This window comes from Cloeon dipterum, chromosome 2 (genome assembly GCF_949628265.1).
Source record: "Cloeon dipterum chromosome 2, ieCloDipt1.1, whole genome shotgun sequence".
NCBI lineage: Eukaryota > Metazoa > Arthropoda > Insecta > Ephemeroptera > Baetidae > Cloeon > Cloeon dipterum.
This window is the reverse complement of record NC_088787.1, coordinates 11,076,515-11,098,281: the sequence shown is the minus strand read 5'-3', so window position 1 is coordinate 11,098,281 and position 21,767 is coordinate 11,076,515. Positions and strand designations below refer to the sequence as shown.

At 38.2% G+C, this 21,767-nt stretch overlaps 2 protein-coding genes across 2 annotated transcripts; both read left to right on the top strand.

The window, feature by feature from the left end:
- The first annotated feature begins 220 nt into the window (after window positions 1–220).
- LOC135936489 (uncharacterized) lies at window positions 221–2,181 on the top strand. The gene is made up of 3 exons (XM_065479318.1): window positions 221–382; window positions 491–539; window positions 1,666–2,181. Exons 1-3 carry the CDS (start codon window positions 369–371, stop codon window positions 1,939–1,941), a joined length of 339 nt encoding a protein of 112 aa, XP_065335390.1. The 5' UTR covers window positions 221–368; the 3' UTR covers window positions 1,942–2,181.
- Window positions 2,182–2,782: 601 nt separating this feature from the next.
- LOC135936487 (uncharacterized) lies at window positions 2,783–7,805 on the top strand. Its single transcript, XM_065479317.1, has 4 exons — window positions 2,783–2,957; window positions 4,034–4,799; window positions 5,765–6,170; window positions 6,411–7,805. Exons 1-4 carry the CDS (start codon window positions 2,884–2,886, stop codon window positions 7,439–7,441), a joined length of 2,277 nt encoding a protein of 758 aa, XP_065335389.1. The 5' UTR covers window positions 2,783–2,883; the 3' UTR covers window positions 7,442–7,805.
- The last annotated feature ends 13,962 nt before the right edge of the window (window positions 7,806–21,767 follow it).

Genomic DNA, 21,767 nt, shown 5'->3' with positions numbered 1-21,767 from the left:
AGAAGTTTTTGGGAAATAGAAAGATTTTTGGTAAACTCATCCTCACACTGGATACAATTTTCGTTAAAAGTATCTTGATTTAAATCGGAGTCATAAGCTTTACCACTTCCCCTCTAGAGAGAGGCGATAGTGATTTTTTGCTAAGGCGCAGCACCCGATTCAGCGGAAGAGGGAGTTGTGTGTGTGTTGTTTTTCATTGATATTCATGTATAGAACACATGAACTCATCCCCGCCATTGCCTTGGGGTCGCGCGCCGAGAACGCGATCACGATCATTCTATTCTGGAAGTGGCGCTGTTATAAATCTGTTACACTCGCGCTCCCTTTCAGTTTCGAGAATACACACGGTCAAATCTAACAGCATCACAATGAGGAGCCTAGCGTAAGTTTCTTTACATTTTGATCTGCTAGGGTTGCTCTGAATTTCTTTTAACTTCCTTCAAACTTCGTAAATTCAATTTATATATATGCGACTTTTATGGTTTTGCAGGCTTGCAGTTGTCTATTTCATAGGGGCCATCTGCTTAACAACCGCATGGGTGAGTTGCATTAGTAAATTTTACTACACTTCTTGTTCTTCCTTCATGTAATCTTTAATTTAATTCAAACGTATGATCAATTACGAGTTATTCAACTTATAACAAAAATTATGTGAGTAATTTTACGTATCCAATTTCGTCATAAGGCAATAAATCCAATACAAGGTTATAAACTTAACAATCAAAACAAATCTTTAACCAAGATTAAAATGCCGTTGTGATTCTTTTGAAAAAATTATAAATTAAGGAAAATTATTTTAATTAAAATTTAAAAGTTTGTTTGATTGCACACAATAAAGTACAAATTCTCGCTCTTAACTTGTGGAATTACGTTCTTTTCTTGTTTATTTCGTTGGACTGCTGCTGTATTGACAGAAAATACAGCAGAAAATGTGCGCTGAGGGGCACGTGCGCAAAAGCTTCCTCACGTTTCCACAAACGTGAGTGTTGAGCGAATGCGTTCAACAGTGTATCGAGCGCTGACTCACAGAAGTCATTCATTTCAATCTGCGTGTTTACGATCTCTAAATTTAAACCCGACCAGAGTGGCAACAACAAGACAAAACTGAATATCTGGCTTTGTTTTGAACGTCATTAGCTAAAACGTGACAGCTGAAAATACATCTATTCTGCCTATACAGTCTATTATCCTAGCAGAAATTATACTTTAATTAAGTGTTACAAATGCCATTAAATAATTACTGCAGATCTTTTAAATTAATCATCAGGCATTTTTGACCAGTTTTTTTTAAATAAATGTCAATTAATTACAAGCGATTGCGTTTTGGTCCTAAATTTACTAAATATATAAAGTACTAAATAATTTTTTGTTGCAAACATAACTAAGTAAAGTAACTATCAAGAAATTTAAAACACTCAGAGGCATATTTTTTGTATTTTAAAATATTGATAATCGTATTTTACGTAAAAATTTAGTATAATTTATATACTTAGTGATTTAAAAGAGTCTAAAATGGTCTCGTATACAATTTCAAATATTTATTTAGATGAGGAATTAAAAATCTACTCTTTAGTTTTGCTTCTGGTGTTTAAAATTTTGTATCCGTCGCATTTATCCACAGAAATCAACCTCGATATCAATTAAAATTTTCGTTGTACACTGCAGCGCAAGCCGGCACCGATGACGGGCAGGATGGTTGGCGGTGGTGACGATTTCTACAGGATCCTGCTGCAGGGGTTGCGCAACCCAGACGACCCTTTCCAGAAGCCGATCAAGGACGAGGAAAAGGAGCAGTGGGTGTGCAACAAGGGCTACGACTTGGTGGACCGCGGCGATGACATTTGCTGTTACAAATTCGACTCTTATGAGGGCAGGTGCTGCACCAAGGTTGACGCCCGCAACTGTTTTCACGTGGCGCACGTCAGCCAGCACATTAACTGACGCAATTCAACCACCACTGCTCTCTGACTCTTTTATTTATTTGTTTAGTTTACTTGCCACTCATTACCATGAAACTCTGGGTGAATTCAAAACTTTCAGCTGCACTTTGGTGCTTTGAATATTATTTATTCTCTAAAATTAGACTCTTGTGATTTTATGTTATTTTGGTTTACACTCAGTGATACACTATATAGTTAAATATGTTTTAAAATAAAATATAAATCAATTATTTCAAATGTCGGTAAGGCTTATTAATTATGAATTTCCTGTTCAAAATATTGACGCTTATTTTGAGGACAAATCTATTTGCAGTTAAATCTTTGCTTGCGGTTTTTTTACAATGGTGCTGTTCTTCTTAATAATTACTGAGAAAATTTTCAATTTTTTAACAACTAGTAAGAAATGTTTGGACAGTTTGTTTCCAACTTTTATTTTTGCATTGTATACTTTTTCTCTTGCTGACGAGCAATGCATTTCAGCCCTCCATTAAGTTTTCTCATGTTATATTCAAACGTGAGTACATGGGAGAGGCAAAGCACAAGAGCCAAAGCGAAAGAGCATTGAGAAGAAAAAATACTCTCGATCAACGACTGGCGGCGGACGCTGGAAGTTTTTGTATTGTCTGGGGACTGGGGAGTGGAATACATAAGGTAACAATAAATTAAACCATTATCTACTTGCCCATTGAAATACTTTTAAACCTTTAAATGAAATAAAATAGAAGATAAACCCACACTTATTATTTACTTATTTAATCTGGGATCTAGACTTAAAACTTCCTATGTGCTGGATTGTAGAGGAGTTTTCCTCAAACCTTGCATCTCTCGTTCAAAATCCTTTACCCCTGCTTTGCATCTCAAATTCAACAGTTGTGTAGTGCTTACAGTAAGGACCCGTGCTTTCGCTTTCTTGGTGTTCAATTCATCCCTCGAGTGTTGCCTGATGTGGAGGTTCCAGGCAACATCATCAAACAACACACCCATGCTGCTGCAAACTCGCACCTGTGATGGCCAAAGGTACATAATTAAAGGAGAGGCAATTTTTCCTATAACTGTTACAGCCGATTTTGCGATATTAGTTTAGCGAGCGCTGCAAATAACCTTAATAAGTTTGGGAATTAATTTAAACATAGTAATTTATTACACAAATTTGTTTGTTAGTGTAAGGTACTCCAATCCAAACAGTAAAAATCAAAAGTGGATCTCATTTTTTTCTTATTTGTATACACATTTTTTGTTTGACAAAGTGTGCATTCCAAGATAAACGCCGCAGTATTTCCTGTGGAAAGACAAGATGAGTTTTATTATCAGTAGCCAAAAGCCAGGAATTTTTTCAGAGCATGCATGAAATCTATAATTATTTATATGTATTTCCCTAATTATTGTAATATTTGGTTTTTTAATCTTCATCTGTTTTAAATCTAATTATGATCCTGTAAGATATGTAGATGAATTTTAAAATTTAAATATTAATTGATTTTTAAAGTTTTGGCTATGCTATAGATGAATTATTTTTATGTGTTTATTATTGTTCGCAGTTTTAGTTTATCTTTACTATAGATTAAATCTTACTTTATTCGCTGCTTCATAGTGCATTTAGTGCAAGTATCAGCCGCGAAGGGTTTTTGGAATGGTCAAGTTGCACTGAGTCTCACTCAAGTTCCGGTGACTGGCATTATTTCTTACTGGCTAATTTGTAATAATATGAAAATAAGCCATTCAATACTGGCTTATTGTTACACCCATCTTCGGCCTTATTGCAGGACGCCGAAAATCGCGAGCAACGCAATATTTCAAATAAGGAAAAAACTGGAAATTATATTACCTGAGCAGATACGAAACAGGATAAGAGTGGATAATAAGAATGGATAATATTCCTAATAAAGACAGTCTACGTCTGCTGTGAATAGGTGAAATAATGGTGCATTTTTGTACACACGCGCTGAGTTTTGAATAAACTTTCTCACAGAAAAATTGTTTAAATAGGAAATTAAACTTTTTTTCTAAACAAAAATTTTTTAAGTCGCGCTTAATAAAATTTTCTAGTGTCAATTACTAAAAATGTTCTAATTTTATTTATTATTTTTTCTCAGGTACCGTTTGCAGAAAGGAAGTAAAACTAGGCCCGTATACCACCTGGGGCAAGCCTCTAATGATGCAATCAATACAATCGAAAAGAAGATTTGGAGATGGCTCAGTACAAACAAACAGCGTTTTCGGACCGACGACATAGACTCTTTATGGAATTCGTTCTACGACTTCTTCATGACAGACGCAATGGCACCTCTGGAGGGATTTTTAGTGCCCCTCCAGCGTTCCACCGCCGTGGACGAGGTTGACGTGAAGGTGGTGCAGCAGGAGTTGAAGGAGCTGCTCCGCGGACAAGACAAGCACGTCGCCGACCTGCTCAGCGACTATTTCTGCAGCAGCCCTGGCCTGAAGATAAGATGCCTCAAACGCGGAGGGAAAAGTTTTAGCACGGACACGGAAATGGCTGAATTCGCCAACGGTGAATTGAAGCAGACGATGCTTCTGTTTGCTGGCTCTGATCCTGGACCTGGAAAGCATGAAAGGATGCAGAGGGTCGTCACAGAGGACATGGTGTTAGAAGCCATCGAGAACATCAAGGAATCGCGAAAAAGCAGCGGACTTTTGCTCATCACGCAGGAGATGCTGACCCTGGCCCCTAGAGCGATGGCAGCGGTGCTCTACAAATTCTATGACAAAAGTTTGCGGGAGAAGAGTCTGCCGGCGGACTGGCTAAACTCGGTCATCACCCTGGCGCACAAAGACACAGATCTCGACCCCACACTCGTCGATAATTATCGCCCGATTGGAATCACCTGTGTTCCTTCTAAAGTGAGTAATAAAAATTAAATTAATAAGGATATAGTATTATTTTATAAACGCAATCATAATACTGTCTTTCAAAAATTTGCTGCTAACTCTCACGGTGATTATTATTGCCATAAAAAAATTACTGGCAAAATTCCTCAATATTTATATATATAGAAACAACATTCCAAGCCTGATCGAGATTTTTTAAATTTGTCAAACTCATTTATCTGCGTGCTTTTCACTTCTTTTAAAGACAAATAATATATTTTCTGTTCGTCTGTCACCAAATGAGCATGATTCACGCAATTTTGGAGCTTAAGAGCCACATTTGAAACCGTCTTAAATCATGCATAATGGAGTTAGCCAAAAACCGCTTAAATCTCTTGTGAAGCCTTAAGCACACACGCTAAAATCATGGTCTAGATTGTGGAGCATTTTTCCTTTAGAAATAATATTTACAGGCTATTATTTTAAAATTAATAAAGTGTTTGGAATTTTTTTGTAATTTTAGATGTGACAGTATATGATTGTAATTGTAAACTCATGATTAGGACGTATATTTGATGACGTTGAAACTAGTCGAGGATTAAAAACGACGAATTCTTTTGACAACGAGGATGAAGCCTCTGGTTTTAATTATATTGAACATGGAAACAACCTCGAGTGGCCGCATTTTTCAAAAAATAAAAATCTTTTTTCTTTGCATTAATATGAGAGCAGTGCGATAATAAAATTAATAAAAAGTAAAATCCTCCCAAATAGTTTTTTTTTTATTTTGCTATTTTCTCTTTTACAAAAGTGTAATAAAAATTTTATCAAACCTAAAGTCTTGTTGGTCCATCCCCTTTTGCAATGCAGAAAACACACCCTAAAATAGTTAAATTTTGTCCTTAAAATTTAAAACAATTAAGTGTAGGACATTTTTTGTACTGTATGTAAACAATCAAAATATCAATTACATTTAATGTCATCCTCCTCATTGACAGATTTTGGAGTCGTTAGTCGGGAGTCACCTGCAGCAGTTCATGGAGAGACACTGGAGTCACTCCCAGCACGGTAATCGGCCAAAGTTTTCCAGCGAGACCCTTCTGGTGACTGCTCTGGAGGATATCCGAGGCGACCTGCGGCGCTACGGCCGCGTCGACTGCTTACGACTCGACTTCAGCAAGGCGGGCGAGCGGGTGGTGCACTCGGTGCTGATCGCCAAGCTGGAGCGGCTCGGCGTCGACGCCACCACCGTCGGCTGGGTGCGAGCGTTCCTGCGCGGACGGAAGCAGTGCGTGCGGGTCGGCAACGCGATTTCGTCCTTCGCAGAGGTCACGTGCGGCCTGCCTCAAGGCAGTCCTTTGAGCAGCGTGCTGCTCGCCATTTACCTGAACGATTTGAACCAAGGTGAGGATGGGAAATGTTTGGCCAGATTTTTCTTTGTGAGGTAAATTAAATATTCTGATTTTCTATGGGGAGTTAGCTGATTTTCTCAGAAAGTGTAATGACAACCAGGAATATCTGAGCTCTTTAATCTTAAGAAAATATTCCAAATAAGCTCAAAATGATTTTTACTATTTCTCTGCACAGCTTTACTTTGAATTTTAGGACAGTATAGATCTATTTATTTTGTCTTTGGATTTCCAGGACCAATCAGGGCACGTCTGTACCAGTACTGCGACGACACGTTGATTGCCAAGGCAATCACGCAACACAAGGACCGCCAAGAGCTGCAGTTGGCGCTTGACTGGGTCCAGCAGTGGATGATATATAACCACATGACTGTCAGCTCTGAAAAGTGCCAGGCCATATCCTTCCAGCGGCCCAATCAGCGTAGGGCGTCCACTCTGAAGGTTCAATACTGGCTGGATGGCAATTCCGTGCCTGTCGTGCCGCACATCAAGTTCCTGGGCCTCCACCTGAGCTGCGACCTGACCTGGGATAAGCACGCCAAAAGCCTTCTTGAACGTTGGCTGCCTGTGGCCGAGTATTTCAAGAAGTTGCCCGCCAAGCAGAAGGCTGTCTGCTACCAGCTATTCATACAAAATGGCCTGGAAAAGTACTGCCTCATCTGGGGCAGCCGTCTGGAGCGGGACAACCCAAAATTATTTGACCGCATCGACCGAATCCGCCGTGACCACGCTGCCAACCCTTCCCTCTCCGAACGGTTGATAATTATAAAGCTGGAATTCATGCTGAAACTCTTCAGACGCCCCATCGCGTACAAGGAGCTGATCAACGAGTGCCTCGACAAGAGGAGCACCAGATTCAGGAGCAACAAATTCGAATCGCTTGTGTCTAGTTCAGACTCGATCATCGGGGATGCCGTCGCTGAGCTGAGCTCTTTCAACAAATCGACGTGCTTCAGCAGCTCTTTCAACAGCTCTTCTCGAAAGAAAATCGCCAAATACGCCGATGGTAAAATAAATTGGAGCTTGTGGTGGATTCTGACCGTCGCCTGGTGCTTTTTGACCATCGATTTATGGTGCAAGGATCCACCCAGCGACCGTGCTCTGCGTTTGCTCGACAAATGTTTTCATCCAAGCCACAACATTTTCAGTTTGTTATGGAATAAATTTTTTAAAAGACTGTTTAAAATGCGTGGTGATCGACTTTTCATTTATTTAATATGTTTGATAATTCTGTCCTTCACATTCGAGATTTTCGGAATAATATGATGTAAGACTCTATATTAAACTCACAATTTATTAAATAATAAACGTATTTTTTTATCCCATGAGCAATGAGTTTTCAGGAGAGGAATTTTGATTTGAGCTGGACTTTGAAACCATTTCTCTTTGCTAATTTGTTGGCCCTAAATAACTATGGGTATTGCTGACAAAGCTCCAATTTCACGCAAAAAGTCAACATGTCTTGCTTGATAGTTATTAAATAATAGCGATCTACTGCTTGTATATTTTACTTTCTCGATGCATAACGGCAGAAATGAATCATGCATGTCTCAAAGCGCGCGTGTTAGGAATCTGCTGACGTCGCTTCTGAGGGGCAGCAAATAAAAAGATGAGAATCAGCAATTTTTGGTTTAATTTACTCGCTAAAAGCTTTAGTTCTTTCAACCCGCAGGACGACTAGAGAAAAGAGAGAGCAGACATAATAAAATACGATTCCGCAGCGTTTTTGCTCAGTGCGTGGTGACAGAGTGATTGATTCGTCACATTAAGCGTCTAGCCAACCCCACCGGCCACCAATATTGTAAATCAGGTAAAATACCATTTACATACTTTGTTTATTATGCTCCTAACAATAAGGGAACTCTCCGTACCCGCCTTTAATTATCACAGATAGAGCTAGAAAAAATATAAGTTTGAAAAATGATCCACAATAATCTACAAATCAGTGGCTGTTATCTGGAATCGCGGCCGCCTAATATTTTGAATAGAAGGCACTTGACAAAAAAGGGAAGCGTCTCAAAAGTGCGTTTGTGACGTGTGACTACCCAGCGGATGGCCAAAATGAGCTGCATTTAGGATATAGGACAAAAGTATCTGATTTTATTACCCTGATTGTTTGGATTTGAATTACCGGCGATTGCCAATAACTTTCAGAAAAAGGATTGAAAATTAATTGTTCTTTAAATTGTAGAGATTTCATATTGTGAGCATATTATTTGCTATGGCTATCGCCACTGCCATAAGGAGAGTAAATAAAAATAGGGGTCGTTAACCTTTCAAAGCAATTTATACCATTCTTTTGCGCACTCTTGTATAAAAGGAGAATTACTTTTCTTATTTTACCTCTCGTTTTTGGGATAGCTGCATTTTTTCCTGAATGAAATTACAAAAATTTCTTATATTGTGGTGGCGCATTCCCAACCCGCTCTCCCATCTTTGTGAAATATTTTTTAGAGCAATGATCTTTAGCTGCACATTCATGCAATATATATACCGGCCGTGAGATGAACGGCCGCAGGAGCTTACAATTAATTTGAAACCATGTAATCACACAACATTGTGTGCCATTTTTACCTGATTTTTAAATTTAACCGATGCCATGACTTTATAGCTCTGAAAACTTTTTCAAAAAATAAAAAAAAAGGAATTACTTTAGGCAGTAGCAAATTATGGAAAGTTTCTTGTTGCGTTAGTGGCAAAGCGATGATTTGTAAAATTTAAACAAAAATATGAGAAATATTACATACACAGTTAAATTGTTTATTTAAATCAAACATCAAACCATGCACGTTATTAATTTAATTACAAATTTAAAAAATTATTTCCGGAGATTTTCCCAAACATAAGTCATTCCATAGGAAAAGATTGGAAATTTAATAAACGCATATATCAGAGAATAAGAGTCTTCAACACTAAAATAATGATTTTGATATAGGACAAGGCAGAGGGAGGGATGAAAATATACCCACTCGCTCTCAACTCCTGAGTCTTTTTCTCTTAACTGATCGCTTTAAAATTGCGGTTTAAATGCAGGCTAGAAGAGTCGCTTCTTTTGCCAGCCACACTCGCAACCAACGGAGTACAGGTGTGAACATAAGTTTCCTAAGGAAACTTTCCTTCACCCCACTCACCCCTCCTCCTTCCTTCCCAAAATTATTTAAACACCATTTACCGCAAACCCCAGTGGCGCCACTACTTCCTCACAAATTAGTATTGTCAACTCGCACTCATTGATTCCAGCAAAATAGACCAGACCGGTAGAATCGGACGTTACCGGGCATAACGCTGATTTCGTTTTGCAAACCTGCCATTATTGTTTATTGTTGGTTGTTCCCCAGTTATGTACCACATGACTTCGCACTGATTTTTCACTCTCTTAGGCGGCAAGCTGCGAAGGTGCGTCGCCGAGTTATGGTAAAGTTACAGTTTCTGCCGGGTTACGCATCTTGCCAGTTCCTATGAGAATCCCATGTTAAAGTAGGGGTGGCGAAAACTCTGTAACTCGGCGGCGAAAACCGTGCGTGACTTTTCCATATTGTTAACAATATGTAATTCCTTATTCCAATAACTCATTTTTGTATGTAGACACGGACAACACTGACTTATTGAACTGTCGTTTGACATTCTCACATACAAAATTTAAACCCGATCCTACGTTTTGTATGTATTTAATTTGATGCGATGAGACGGTGAGATTGCTGTTGATTGATGCAGCAAAGGCGGCATTCGTATTGCGACGTTTAAATTTCAGCTCTTCATTTTCAACTACAGGTATGTATATGTATTATTATATATACATTTTAAGGATTTAAAAGGCATTCATATTATTTTTAAAATACATCATTGAGATTCTCTTCAGAATTTCAAAAATTCGGATGCACACCCTTTGTACCTCCAAAAGAATTTTTTCCCTTTGTTTGCTGGAATTTCTCCCCGAAATATTTAAAATTGAAGAAATAAATTTTTAGGAGGTCAGTGACCGTTAATGTTCCCCTGATGGCAAACAAATTGAAATTCTGCCCATTAGACTAATATTGTTTAAATTCTAGGTTGTTAACGATTTTTGAATTAACTTTTATGGATCTTTTTATTTTTCATGTTAAATGTAACAAATTCTTTCGATTTTTTATCACCTGCTTTCGTGATAATATTTATGAATTTCAATGACTGCATGTTGATAGAAAAGAAGAATGGCTGCTCCAACAAAAGTTTACAAGTACTCGATGGCCGACAAGGGCAAGCTGAGAAAGCTGCTAACGACCAATCTCAAAGAATGGGAGAGATCCTTTTCGAGGGAAAGCGATGCAGACACCATGGTCCAGTTGGCCAAAGAAGGACTCGAGGAGTTGATTGTCGGAAGTGTGGATAAGACAGTTCCTTCCAGCTTCAGAAAGTGAGCGAGATCCCAGCGCAGAATTTAAATAAAATGTGTTATATGTGTTTTACAGGCACAGAAAGGAGTCGCATGTGCTGAATATGGAAGAGAAGCAGGAGCTCCTCAAAAGAATGTTCGAGCAGGAACCCAATGAGGAAGACGCGTTCGACCGGGCTGTGCAGTTCCTGCACGACGAGGTGAAGGGCAAGCCGCCCATTGACAAGCTGATCACCCCTAAAGGCAAGGTGATCAAAGATGCGCAGGAAATCGCGACTTATTTCAACCTGCTGTGGTCCCAACCAACCTCGAGGGATGAGGAAATTCTCCAAATTGAAATCATCAAACCGGAAAAGGTTAGGATTTATTTTTGCATGTTTTGAATTTGGAAAATCATGATTAAGGACACGCACATTAATTCAAAATGATAAAGAAATTTGATTAATTGTTAAATATTTGAAGTTAAGTTTGCTTCAGGTTTTAAAATTCCTCAAATTTTCATTGATAATTAATTTTTACTTCATCTGAAGGAAGAACTGAAAATTTTACTAACACTTTAGTTTTTCCCGTTGAGCTTTTTCGACAAAAACTGGATGACTTTTTTTAATCGGAAAATATAAATTTTGGTAATAAATAATGGTTTATGAAATTGTTCATATGGCACAACCGTACAACTACTGTCTGAGATGGTTTGTTTTTTATTTTGGCTTTTAAATTCACGAAACAAAAAATTCATTTCATTAATTGTAAAAGTTGACAGACAAAGCAAAATAAAGAGAGATCATCCTTCATCACGTGCTTACTTTGCAGCTTGACACTAAAGTTCTTTATTTTACTTTAGTTCTTTTTTGTGCACATTTTGTGTTAAAAATTTCAAATTAATCTTAAACATATTTAAATATTTTTTGATGAGCCAGCAATCATTACAAAATCTTTGTTTTCCCGATCTTCGGGTTTCTTTAGTTTTAAGAATTCAATGTTGTATATTATATATTGCTTCAATAAATCATCTTCTGGTTTTGTTTCTCTACAGTGCGTGGAGTTTAAACTTGACATTCAGATGATCGAAGAGAGGATCGCTCTGTTGCCATCGAACAAGTCGCATGGAAGTTTCGATGTTTCCAACGAGATGATCAAGCTTGACGCCACTGCCATCGCACCTTTCCTCTACAGAATTTATCAACTCATTCTGAAAACCAGGTGCGACTCCATATTGTTTACTTTTATATTATAATTGCTATTTTGCTTTTAACAAAATTATTACAAAAATTTTAATGTGTAAACCAGATGATTTAGTATGTAACTGAACGATATATTTCCATGGCAGGAATATTCCAGAAGACTGGCTGCACAGCACTGTTATTCCAGCGTACAAGGGGAAGGGAGAAGTCACCAGTGAAGACAATTACCGGCCCATCAGTCTCTCGCCGCCTCTGGGACGGCTTCTCGAGCACATCATTGGCGACTACCTCAATGATGTCCTCAAGGAACTCTTTCTCCTGCATGTCAGGTGAGGCCTTTTTCAAGTTGAAGGGTAAGAGTTGACCAAAACTTCTTGCTGAGTTAAAAAAGAAGTAGAATTTACAATTAGCAATGTGCAATAATGAAATTGGGACCGAGCTGCAGTAAGATATTATAGTTTTGTTTAATTGCTTGAAAAATCAATCAGTTAATTTTCTTGACGATTTTACGCTTGATTTTGATTCCTCTGGTTGTGATCTATCCAATGGTATTTAAATTATCCAGGTACATTTCTCTTCTGGTGATGTGTAACAGTGTTACATGACTTTTGCATGCAAACTTAGGAGCCCAGAATATGAAATGACGACCTGAGAAAAATGAGCTCTTTTAAAATTGTATGAGTACATTTATGCAAAGGAAAAATAATTTTAGTCAATTTTCTAAAAGCATCCACTTTTTTCCAGAATACACCACTGTTTTTTGCACGAAAAACCAGCTGGATAAAACCAGTTTTGAGTTTTTCTGCATTTTTCTGATTTTAACCCTGAATGAATCATATTTCTCAGCTTAAAAGTCAGAAATTTTGGGAAAATTACTATGGTCAGAGTTAATAAAAATTTCTGCCTTTCAGTGAAACAAAAGTCTGGCTTTTATACTGTAAAATTTCTATTTTTGGTCTTACATCATGAGAATTTTTTATCTACCGTAACAGTGCATGTGTTGCAGAAAACCCCGGAAAAACAGTTTTTTGCAAGTAGGTTTTCCGAAAAAAATGCGGTGTTTTGCGAACCCTGCATTTTCAAGCTGTATATTTTCATTTTATCCAGTTTTTCGTTCGTACTTATCATTTATTTATTTTTCTCGCTGCGCAGGCAGCACGGTCATCGCAAGGGTTTCAGCAACGAGAGCCAACTGGCCTGCTTCCGAGAAGAGGTGAGCTTGTTCACGCGTTCCGGCTCGCAAGTGGACTGCGTGAAGGTCGACCTCAAGGCCGCGACGAACTTCGTGAACCACCGACTGCTGCTGAACAAGCTGAAGTGCCTGCCTATCGACCGGCCGGTGTACGCGTTCATTAAAACGTTCCTAATCGGACACACGCAGACCGTCAAGGTGAAGGGCGCCGTATCGCCGATTCTGGACCTACGCCAGGGCCTGCCGCAGGGAAGCCCCCTCACCAATCCACTTTTCCTGATCTACATCAACTCAATCTTCAAAGCGCTGAGGAACAAGTCGCGCATCCGAGGCTTCGGGGATGATCTTCTGGTATACAAGGAGATCAAGAACAAAGACGATCAGTACTCATTGCAGGAGGACCTCTATCAGCTAGAAACATATATCCACGACCACGGCCTCAAGGTTTGCACTCCTTTAGTTTATTTCTATGGCCTCGGAATGCTGAGATTGACGCTATGGTTGGTTAATAGAGATTTGATCTTTTTTGGTTGCCAAATTTTCGTCTACAAATTGATATTATATTTCTAAAAAAAGCAGCAAATTGTTTTTGGCTTACTGCTGAGCGCATGCACTGCGTGCACATTGCAATGTGAGAATCCAAGCGATGTTTGGGGTTAGAGTTTATTTGCGCCTACATTTGATTTTCTTGCATTGCAATGACGGTTCCTTTTCTGGACTGGGCTTCCTCCAATGAGGTCCTTGCGCATCATGCTCTTGGGAAATTGAATTTCCGCGAGTTGTTCGCTATCAGAGGGTCACCCATCTCAAAAGGGTCGATCCGATGAAAAAACTGCTATACAAATAATGCTGGTTATTCGTAGAAATTAATGCAAAAAAGAATCACTGACGGACTGGATATTTGTCAATTGTCCATCGTTTTTCAACGCCCTGATTAATTTAATAGACAATAATTGTTATGAGTGTTTCATAATAACATTTATCAAATTGTCATTGCGAACAATATGCTGCACTTGAACTTGTGCGTGTCAAAACTGATTGCTCATCACTGCAGCTCATAATGTTAACCCAGAAAATTGTGCCTTTAGGCTCAACACATTTTTTTTAACTGTATGGATATTTTAAATGTGTCACGGTCCGTGCTCTTTGCCCTAAATAACGCCCTGGCCAATTAAATTCCATTCACAGGCGAACCAGAAGAAGGTGCAAGTCATCACCTTTTACAACCCTGATAAGTTCAAGAAAGAAAACCTGATCATGCGGGAGTACCTGATGTTCGACGCGAAGGTGACTCGCGTGAGCCACCTCGAGTACCTGGGCGTGACGCTGTCGTTTGACCTGACACCCTACAGACACGTCATCAACCTGATCGATAAGCACGAGCCGACGCTGGACCTTTACATGGAGTTGGTCAAACTGATCCCGGCCAAGATGAAGAGGCGCATCTACATACACGTGCTGCGTCCCAAGCTCGAGATTTGCTCCTCGATTTGGGGTCTGCGCAGCAACTATTCGGATGACGACCTCTTCGCCAGGCTGGAAAGGGTGCAGCAGAAGTGGGCTGCCTTCATCCTGGAAACCCCGTTCCACTCGCAGAGCTGGCATCCAAGCTGGAAGGCGAACCGCGCCAAGCTCGGCTGGGACTCGCTGCACGCGCGCCGCCTCATGGCCCAGCTGCACCTCATGCACAAGATCTTCAACAGGGAGAACTGCCTTAGGGAGATGGTTCATCTGGAGAAAAAGCAGGTTGGTGCTTTCCCTTCTGTTTGAACACTTGTTGATTTTTTTTTTAGATCTGGAATTTTGTCACTATCTTTACTAGAAATTTTACCAACTCTCTGTTTCCAAATTAATATTATTGCAGGGTTGCATTTGTTTTCACACCTGATTTTCTCATCGCTTGCAAAAATAAAAAATTAATCAGCTATTGACTTATTACTAATTTACGATTTTGCCTAATGTACTTCCATTATTTATGAAATACTTTTTCGCTTGATTTTAATTCCCCTCGTCACGCTCTATCCAATGGTGAGCGAATTATGAGCTAAATTTTCTGGTGAATTAAATTATAATTATCTATAGGGAGACTTGGCTTGATTAGCATGATTGCAAACTTAATTAAGAGCAGAATTTTTTCAAAAATTTAAATGGCACTCTCTGGGTACATTTTAGCTCTTTCCCCATTTTCAGAGAATATTTAAGGTTAAAGGTGAAGATTATTTCTCAACAACTTAATAAATAATGGCGCGCCAAACGGTAAAAATCCTTTTTATATTAATAAATCGTTAAAATAATCACGGATTAAACCTTATTTATAATTTTATGCCGCTTTCAGCTGAAGGACGGGAGTTATCAGGAGATGCGGAAGGACATGCATTCGGTGATAGCGAGAGGCAAGACTGCCTGGCGCCGCATGGTGCTGTACGTCAAGGAGAATCAAGGCCATTTGTGCTCGTCGGAGGACGAACTGATGCGCAAGGTCATCGAGGAAAGGGACAACTACTGTCGCTACGTAGCAGATTGCTACGAGGATAATCGACCCTCGAAGGTCAAGAATTTGATGCTCGAACCAACCGAGACCATAGAGAGGGTGGCCAGGACGAGCCCGTTCGGCATCCACCACCTTCTCTCCCTGATCGAGTGAGTCCGCAATTAATTCCATTTTACCTGCGGCGTCAAACACACGCCGCCCTTGCAATTTAGGATTAAAGGACTGGGAATTATTTTCCAACAGTCGCCACGCATTCAAATTGCACATGAAAAATTAGTCACGCTATATTCTTGCCGATTGTAGTTAAACTTAATGGTGGAGGTCTCAGTGATTAGCCTATGCATTGCAATAGGCACCCGAAATAAAACAGTTTGTTGAATTTGACCGCTCCTGTATTCGCATTAGTGGACAAGGAGCTTTATTGTTATCTTTTTGCGCTGTATAATATTTCGAAAAAATTTTCAAAGCTGCGCCCCGCTGCTTTGGGTCTCGGACCATTGACTGAGAGTGGGTTTTGAATTTGTTTCCTTGTTGTACTATTAGGAATAAATGTTATTTTGTTGTGTTAAATCGGCCATTTTTTCATCAGATTTTTAAACATATATAAATCAATTAAATCAATTGATTCTGCGAACAAGTAATATTGAAGTTTTTACGTATATAAATCCTATTTCCCTATGGAAAATTATAAAAAAAACACATTACTAGATATTAGACAAATTTACTCACATAGCTTTATTTTGCTACTACTGTTCACCACTTCTTGCTTTTAAATTTTCATATTTCGTCGTGGTATTGGCAAAATTGCACAAAGCTCAACAAACACATAAATTTAAATTTTGTTAAATTGATTGCTCTTCGCATTTGGTTGTTGACAGTTGCGCAATTTTTCCGCTACCACGATTAATGTATACATTTTCATATTTAATGTATTATTTATTGTAATATCCATTGCAGGAATAAACAAAAATAATAATAGGGAATTTGAAAAATCTAGCTAATTATTGAACTCTCGCATAAGAAAATATCTCAAAGGGTCATTTGCCACAAAATTTCTCTTAAATCGATCAGCAGTTGTTGCAGCCATGAAAATAATCCTTGGTAATTATTTGTGTGTTCACGAGATGTACAGAATTTCGCACTTTGGTACATAGCTTGAAGTAAAGGAAATCGAGTTAATTGCTTCTGAATTTTCGTAAGAGGAATTTATAGTCTCACAAGGCGGTGAAGTGGCGGGGTTTCGCAAGATATATCGTCTCTTTTATTACGTATTTTTTACTCTGATGACTGGTTGTAGTCGTCTTTTTCAACCACCGTTGATTCAGAATCCTCTATGTGTTGTGGACTTTAATTTCAGTTAAAAGTGCTGCTAATGTAACCATGTTTTTAATATATGTTGAATAGGTTTTTTAACCTTCTCTTCAACAGGAGAAAATCGGCTCTATATGGTGTTGACTAATATAGTAAAAAACGTATTACTATTTTAAAATTTTGACCACAAACAGATGTGAAAATGCAACCTTGTCGAAAGATAGAATTTTATGTTACTTTTGCTTCTAGAAATAATGTTCTGTTGAAATTGTTTAACATTTAAATAACGATTTTTTTTACAAATTTCACGGTGTAAAATATATTTTTACCAAAAATACACTACAATTCCCTAAATTCAAATCTCAGACTTTCTAGAAGCATCTCCAATTAATTGTTTGGGGAAAAGATTTTTAGAGTGAAAAAAACAGTAGCAGCCTTCAAGTCTATACATAAATTATGACAAATTTGATGCAAATGTAGTGCCTTCCGTTCTATTTCTCCAAAAAATAATCACTTTCTTGAAGGCTGTAAATTAAATCATCATTCTTCCTGGGTCCATCTCGAGGCAGAAACGCTGCGAATTTTCACGTTTTTCCGTCTTCCTGGTCCAAAAGAGCAATAAACCGGTCAACACGTGGTGTTGTGTGAGCAGACGAATCTAATGCGGCCGCGCTCATTTTTTCGTAGTTAAGACTGTAAAGGACGTCCGCTTTGGCCCGCAACTGGCCAAACGCAAAGGTCAACAGCTCACTAATTAGCCGCGCATCGAGGTGTCAATGACCAAAGACTAAAGGGCCATGAGCTGCATCACGTTACAAATTTTGATCAAACAATGCAAAAAACACATCACAACCAAAAACATTAACAGTTCTTCCTTAATTGTATACTACAAAAAATTCTAACTCCTAAATCAAATTAGCTAAATTAGCAACCTCGCTAAAGTTTTAAATTAGGGTAATGCTGGTTTCTCTAAACAGTAATGGCGTCATCTCATTTTTGGAAAATCACCGATTTGATTTCCTTCAATTTAAATATGCGGGAAAGATTCCCTAATAAAATATATTATTTTTTACCAGCTTATCCAAGTTAAGAAATAAATTTAAAAAAGACGTGATATTTATACAAATCTTGCATTTAAATTTCTAGCCCTGGTCAAAAGCAAGGCTCTTTCAATTAAAACTGGCTAATAATTATTTTGGACATCAAACACGTGACAGTATCCCGGTACTCTACCACTCGAATCTGTCCTAGTATTTAACGATGAACCATAAATGGGGCAAATGGAAATTATGTTTCCGCGATCGTGCGAGGCGCCTAAATAATTTGTCTAGCCTCAAGAATAATCGCGGAAGGAACGGGGAAGAGGAGTAGCAGTTGCCTCAATCAATTGACGCTCGCTGGCTCACTCCAGAGCTTTTGATGGTCAAGGTCGTTGGCGGCCATCAGGCAAGGTCGGCCGGCTTGAAAATGTGCAAAGGACAATATGCGCCGAGAGAGAGAGAGAGTGACGCACACGCGATAATTGCGGCATCAAATATTAAAATTCGTCCATATTTTTCCTTCCCTCCACCTTTCGTCTGCTCTCGAAATGCAGAGTGCCTTTTTTGTTTGCGGTTCGGAATGTCAACGAGCAAACATCCTTTTTCGTGCTTGAGCATCAAAACCAGCTTCTGTAATGATGCGGGCTTACGTAAGCGCTAATGAATAAATATTTGCACTCCAGACACGCCAGATTTTTCTCATTTTTGCAACTCTTTAATTTGTTCTTGGTATATTGACAGGAAGGAAAAAAGCAAAGGAATTACGTTCTTCTTTTTGAAGACTTTAATAATTTCAATTATTAATTATTAATCGCTTTCAATTCGTACTTTCATTTTTCAAAAAATTTAGAGCAAAGCTGTACAGAAAATTTCTGAACAATTTTTTACGTTCACTTAAAAAACCGTATTTATGAGAAAATCGGCGCAAAAGTTTTTGAATGCTCATCAAGCGGCGAGCACTCTCTCCTTATTGGAAATCATGATTTATTTTGTCTGAAGGAAACTTAATTAGCTATTAATACGCAAACCATTGGATAGATCGCAACGAAAGGAATCAAGCGAAAAAAATCATTGATTCAGTTTTTTTTTTCGAGAAATTGGGCAAAATCTGTTTCTCAGTCAGAATTTTTAAAGATAATTTGTTGCTAAATTTAAAAAATAACATCTTGCTCTTGCAATAATGTAAAATGTTATTAATTGTTTGCCTGAGCAAGTTCTCGTGGCCAGGGTTGAAAATTTTACGCGATCAACTACTTTTGTCTGAGATTCCAATCATCACGAACGATTAAATATGCAATTTTTAGCCGCTTAAAAATCGCTTAAGCCAGTTTAAATCTGCTAAATATTTGTGCTTGTGATAAAAAAAACTTGGCTCTCATGAGGATTAAATTTACAAAAATTTCCCAGCCAGATTATTTGTAACAAGAATTCAGTTTATTTGCGACAAAAATTTCCCCCTATTAGAAAAATGCAGTGTTGTTGATATTGATCAACATACATATTGAGAAGGATAAAAAATTGTGCGTTTTTTGACAGGCATTCCTGAGTAAGCGCAGAGCCGCCCTTGACATAGCCGAAAAGAGCGCGGCACTCATTACCTGAACCTGACCAAGAGTCGGTCTCTCGTCATTAAGTGTGCGTGCTATGTGTGTTATAGTCTTTGTTTGTGCGCGTGCGAGAGAGAATACAAATTAAATTTCCTTCCTTCCTGGCGCCACGTGATATAATCATAATTGAAGCTCTCTCGATCAAGGCTGCATCCAACAGCCTTATATTATGTCACACACGGTCCACGAAAACACACGTGGAAGGACCAGTTCAGCAAATTGTTTGTTGTGTCGCATTCCTCCGCCGCAATAATAATATGCGTTTATGACGTCAGAGCTCGCATTAATCGCGGCCCAGTTCGTCTCGTGGCCTACGCTTGTCATTGAGATCAAAAATTTGTTTCAGACCTTATCGAACCTTAAAACCGAGGTCTTAAAAATCGAAATATTCGGTTTTTATCCATATTAATACAAAATTATAGAGGAAAATCTGTTGAAAAAATTAAAGACATTACTAAATTTTCCCTCTCAGGAAATTCTCTTGCAAATTAGCACAATTCCTTATTATTTTTTTTGTTCTTAAATGATGGCATAATTATGCACTTAAGGTTGCCGTAATTTTCGAGTTAAAATTAGAAGCAGCTTCTTAGGCGCGTAGCGAGCTGTTCATTTCTTCAAAAAAGGCCTCTTGACTACTGGTTGTTGAGCTTTTTGCTTTTTCCCGTCGCAGGGAAGTTGATAACTTCTGTAGAATTATGGAAAAATAATTAGCTAACTATACACTGAGGTAGCTGCTTCTAATTTTAACTCGACGATTTTTTTATCTTAAACCTGTTTCATTTTTTTCTAACTTTTTATAATCTTTTCCCAGGATCTCTCAACCTTCTGGCTCGGTAGTTTCCATTTTGAGCTAATCTTGGATTTGTTAAAAATTAATTGGTCCAAAAATTGTTTCAAATTAGAAATCCATATTAAATAGTTCAGGAATCATTACGGCCGTTTTAGAGCCACGCATTTATCTTTGCAAAGAAATAAAATTAATTAATAATTATTCTGATAATTCAGCCTTCCAAAAATATAATAAACATTTTTACCTGAATAACCGTCATAAAGTGAAAATTCTCAGTTTTGCTTGCGTTCGTCGGCCTTTATTTTTTTTCCTCCGTTCGTTTGCAGTGTATAGAAAAGAAAGTAAAACCGATCTCGTCGCTCAGCAGAGATGACAATGTACTTTTCATCCAAAGGAAATTCGCTCTCGTAAAATTTTCCTCTCGAACTTTCTACGCGATTAATTTCAACGTACGTATGTGCGGAGATGATCTCTGGCTGTTTTTTTGCCTCCGCGCGCGCTGGAAATTCCGCATCGCAAATGATCGAAACTACAGCCTGCAAAGTAAGATATTTATATTTTTGCACCTCTCGCGTCACTACCAAGAGTTTTTTTTTCTTTTATAACACATGCGGTGAATAATAAGGTGTTATTATTGAAAAACTAAGAGCGCAAATGCGTGACCGACGATAAGTCCGTCTGCGCGGAAAACAAAGAAATGAGAGGGAATTAAATACAGCAATTGCGTCTGAAAATAATTTGCACGGTGGTTGATTAAAATTTAAACTTCCTCAAACAATGGCAGAATAAATTGTACTAAAATCAAACCCTTTTTGAGATAAGGAATTTTCAAATTGTGCTGTTTTCCCCAAAATAATTAGGAAAGGAATTACTAAATTAGCGAAATTCCACTTAGAATTGGAATTTTTGATAAAAAAATTTAGTGGCTTTAATTTGCAAATAAAATTTAATCATTCTCAAGTGATTATAGAGTTATTATTATCCAAAAACCGGCTCTGTGTTCGTTTCCCAGTCGTGTGCAACTGTGAAAGAGGGAAATTCCCCACCAGTTTGCCTTCTGCAATAGAAGACAAATAAAAGCAGAGGAAAATTTTGCCAGCAATATTTTTCAGACAACTTCTAGCCGGTGGCAGAGGTTACGCAATTAAAAAGAGATTAAAAGTGAACGATACATAGATAAATTGTGTGTTATGGCGTACGGCTCTTCCGACAGACCTTGGACGCGGTAATCGCGTACATCGAATTAAATGCAAGCGCTTTTGCTTGCACACAGTCCAGTGCTTCCCGCCTGCACAAAAAAATAAATAAATAATAAGAAAAGTGTTCAGAGGAGACTTGAACGAACGCAAAGCAAATTTGCAAACAAACGAGCGTCTTCAGACTTGAGACGAGTCGAACAATGGGACGCTTGAATTTCCGCCTGACCTCAACTGCATAATTATTTATCATTTTCATGCACGGCAAATAATTTTATTTAATGTCAAGATTAGTTTGCAATGAAAATGACAGGGACAATTATTTATTGCAAGGAAATTTCAAGAGATGATTTATCTTTATTTAAATTAAAATGTTGAAGTTCTGGTCAAAAGCTTTTCATTGAGTAGACGG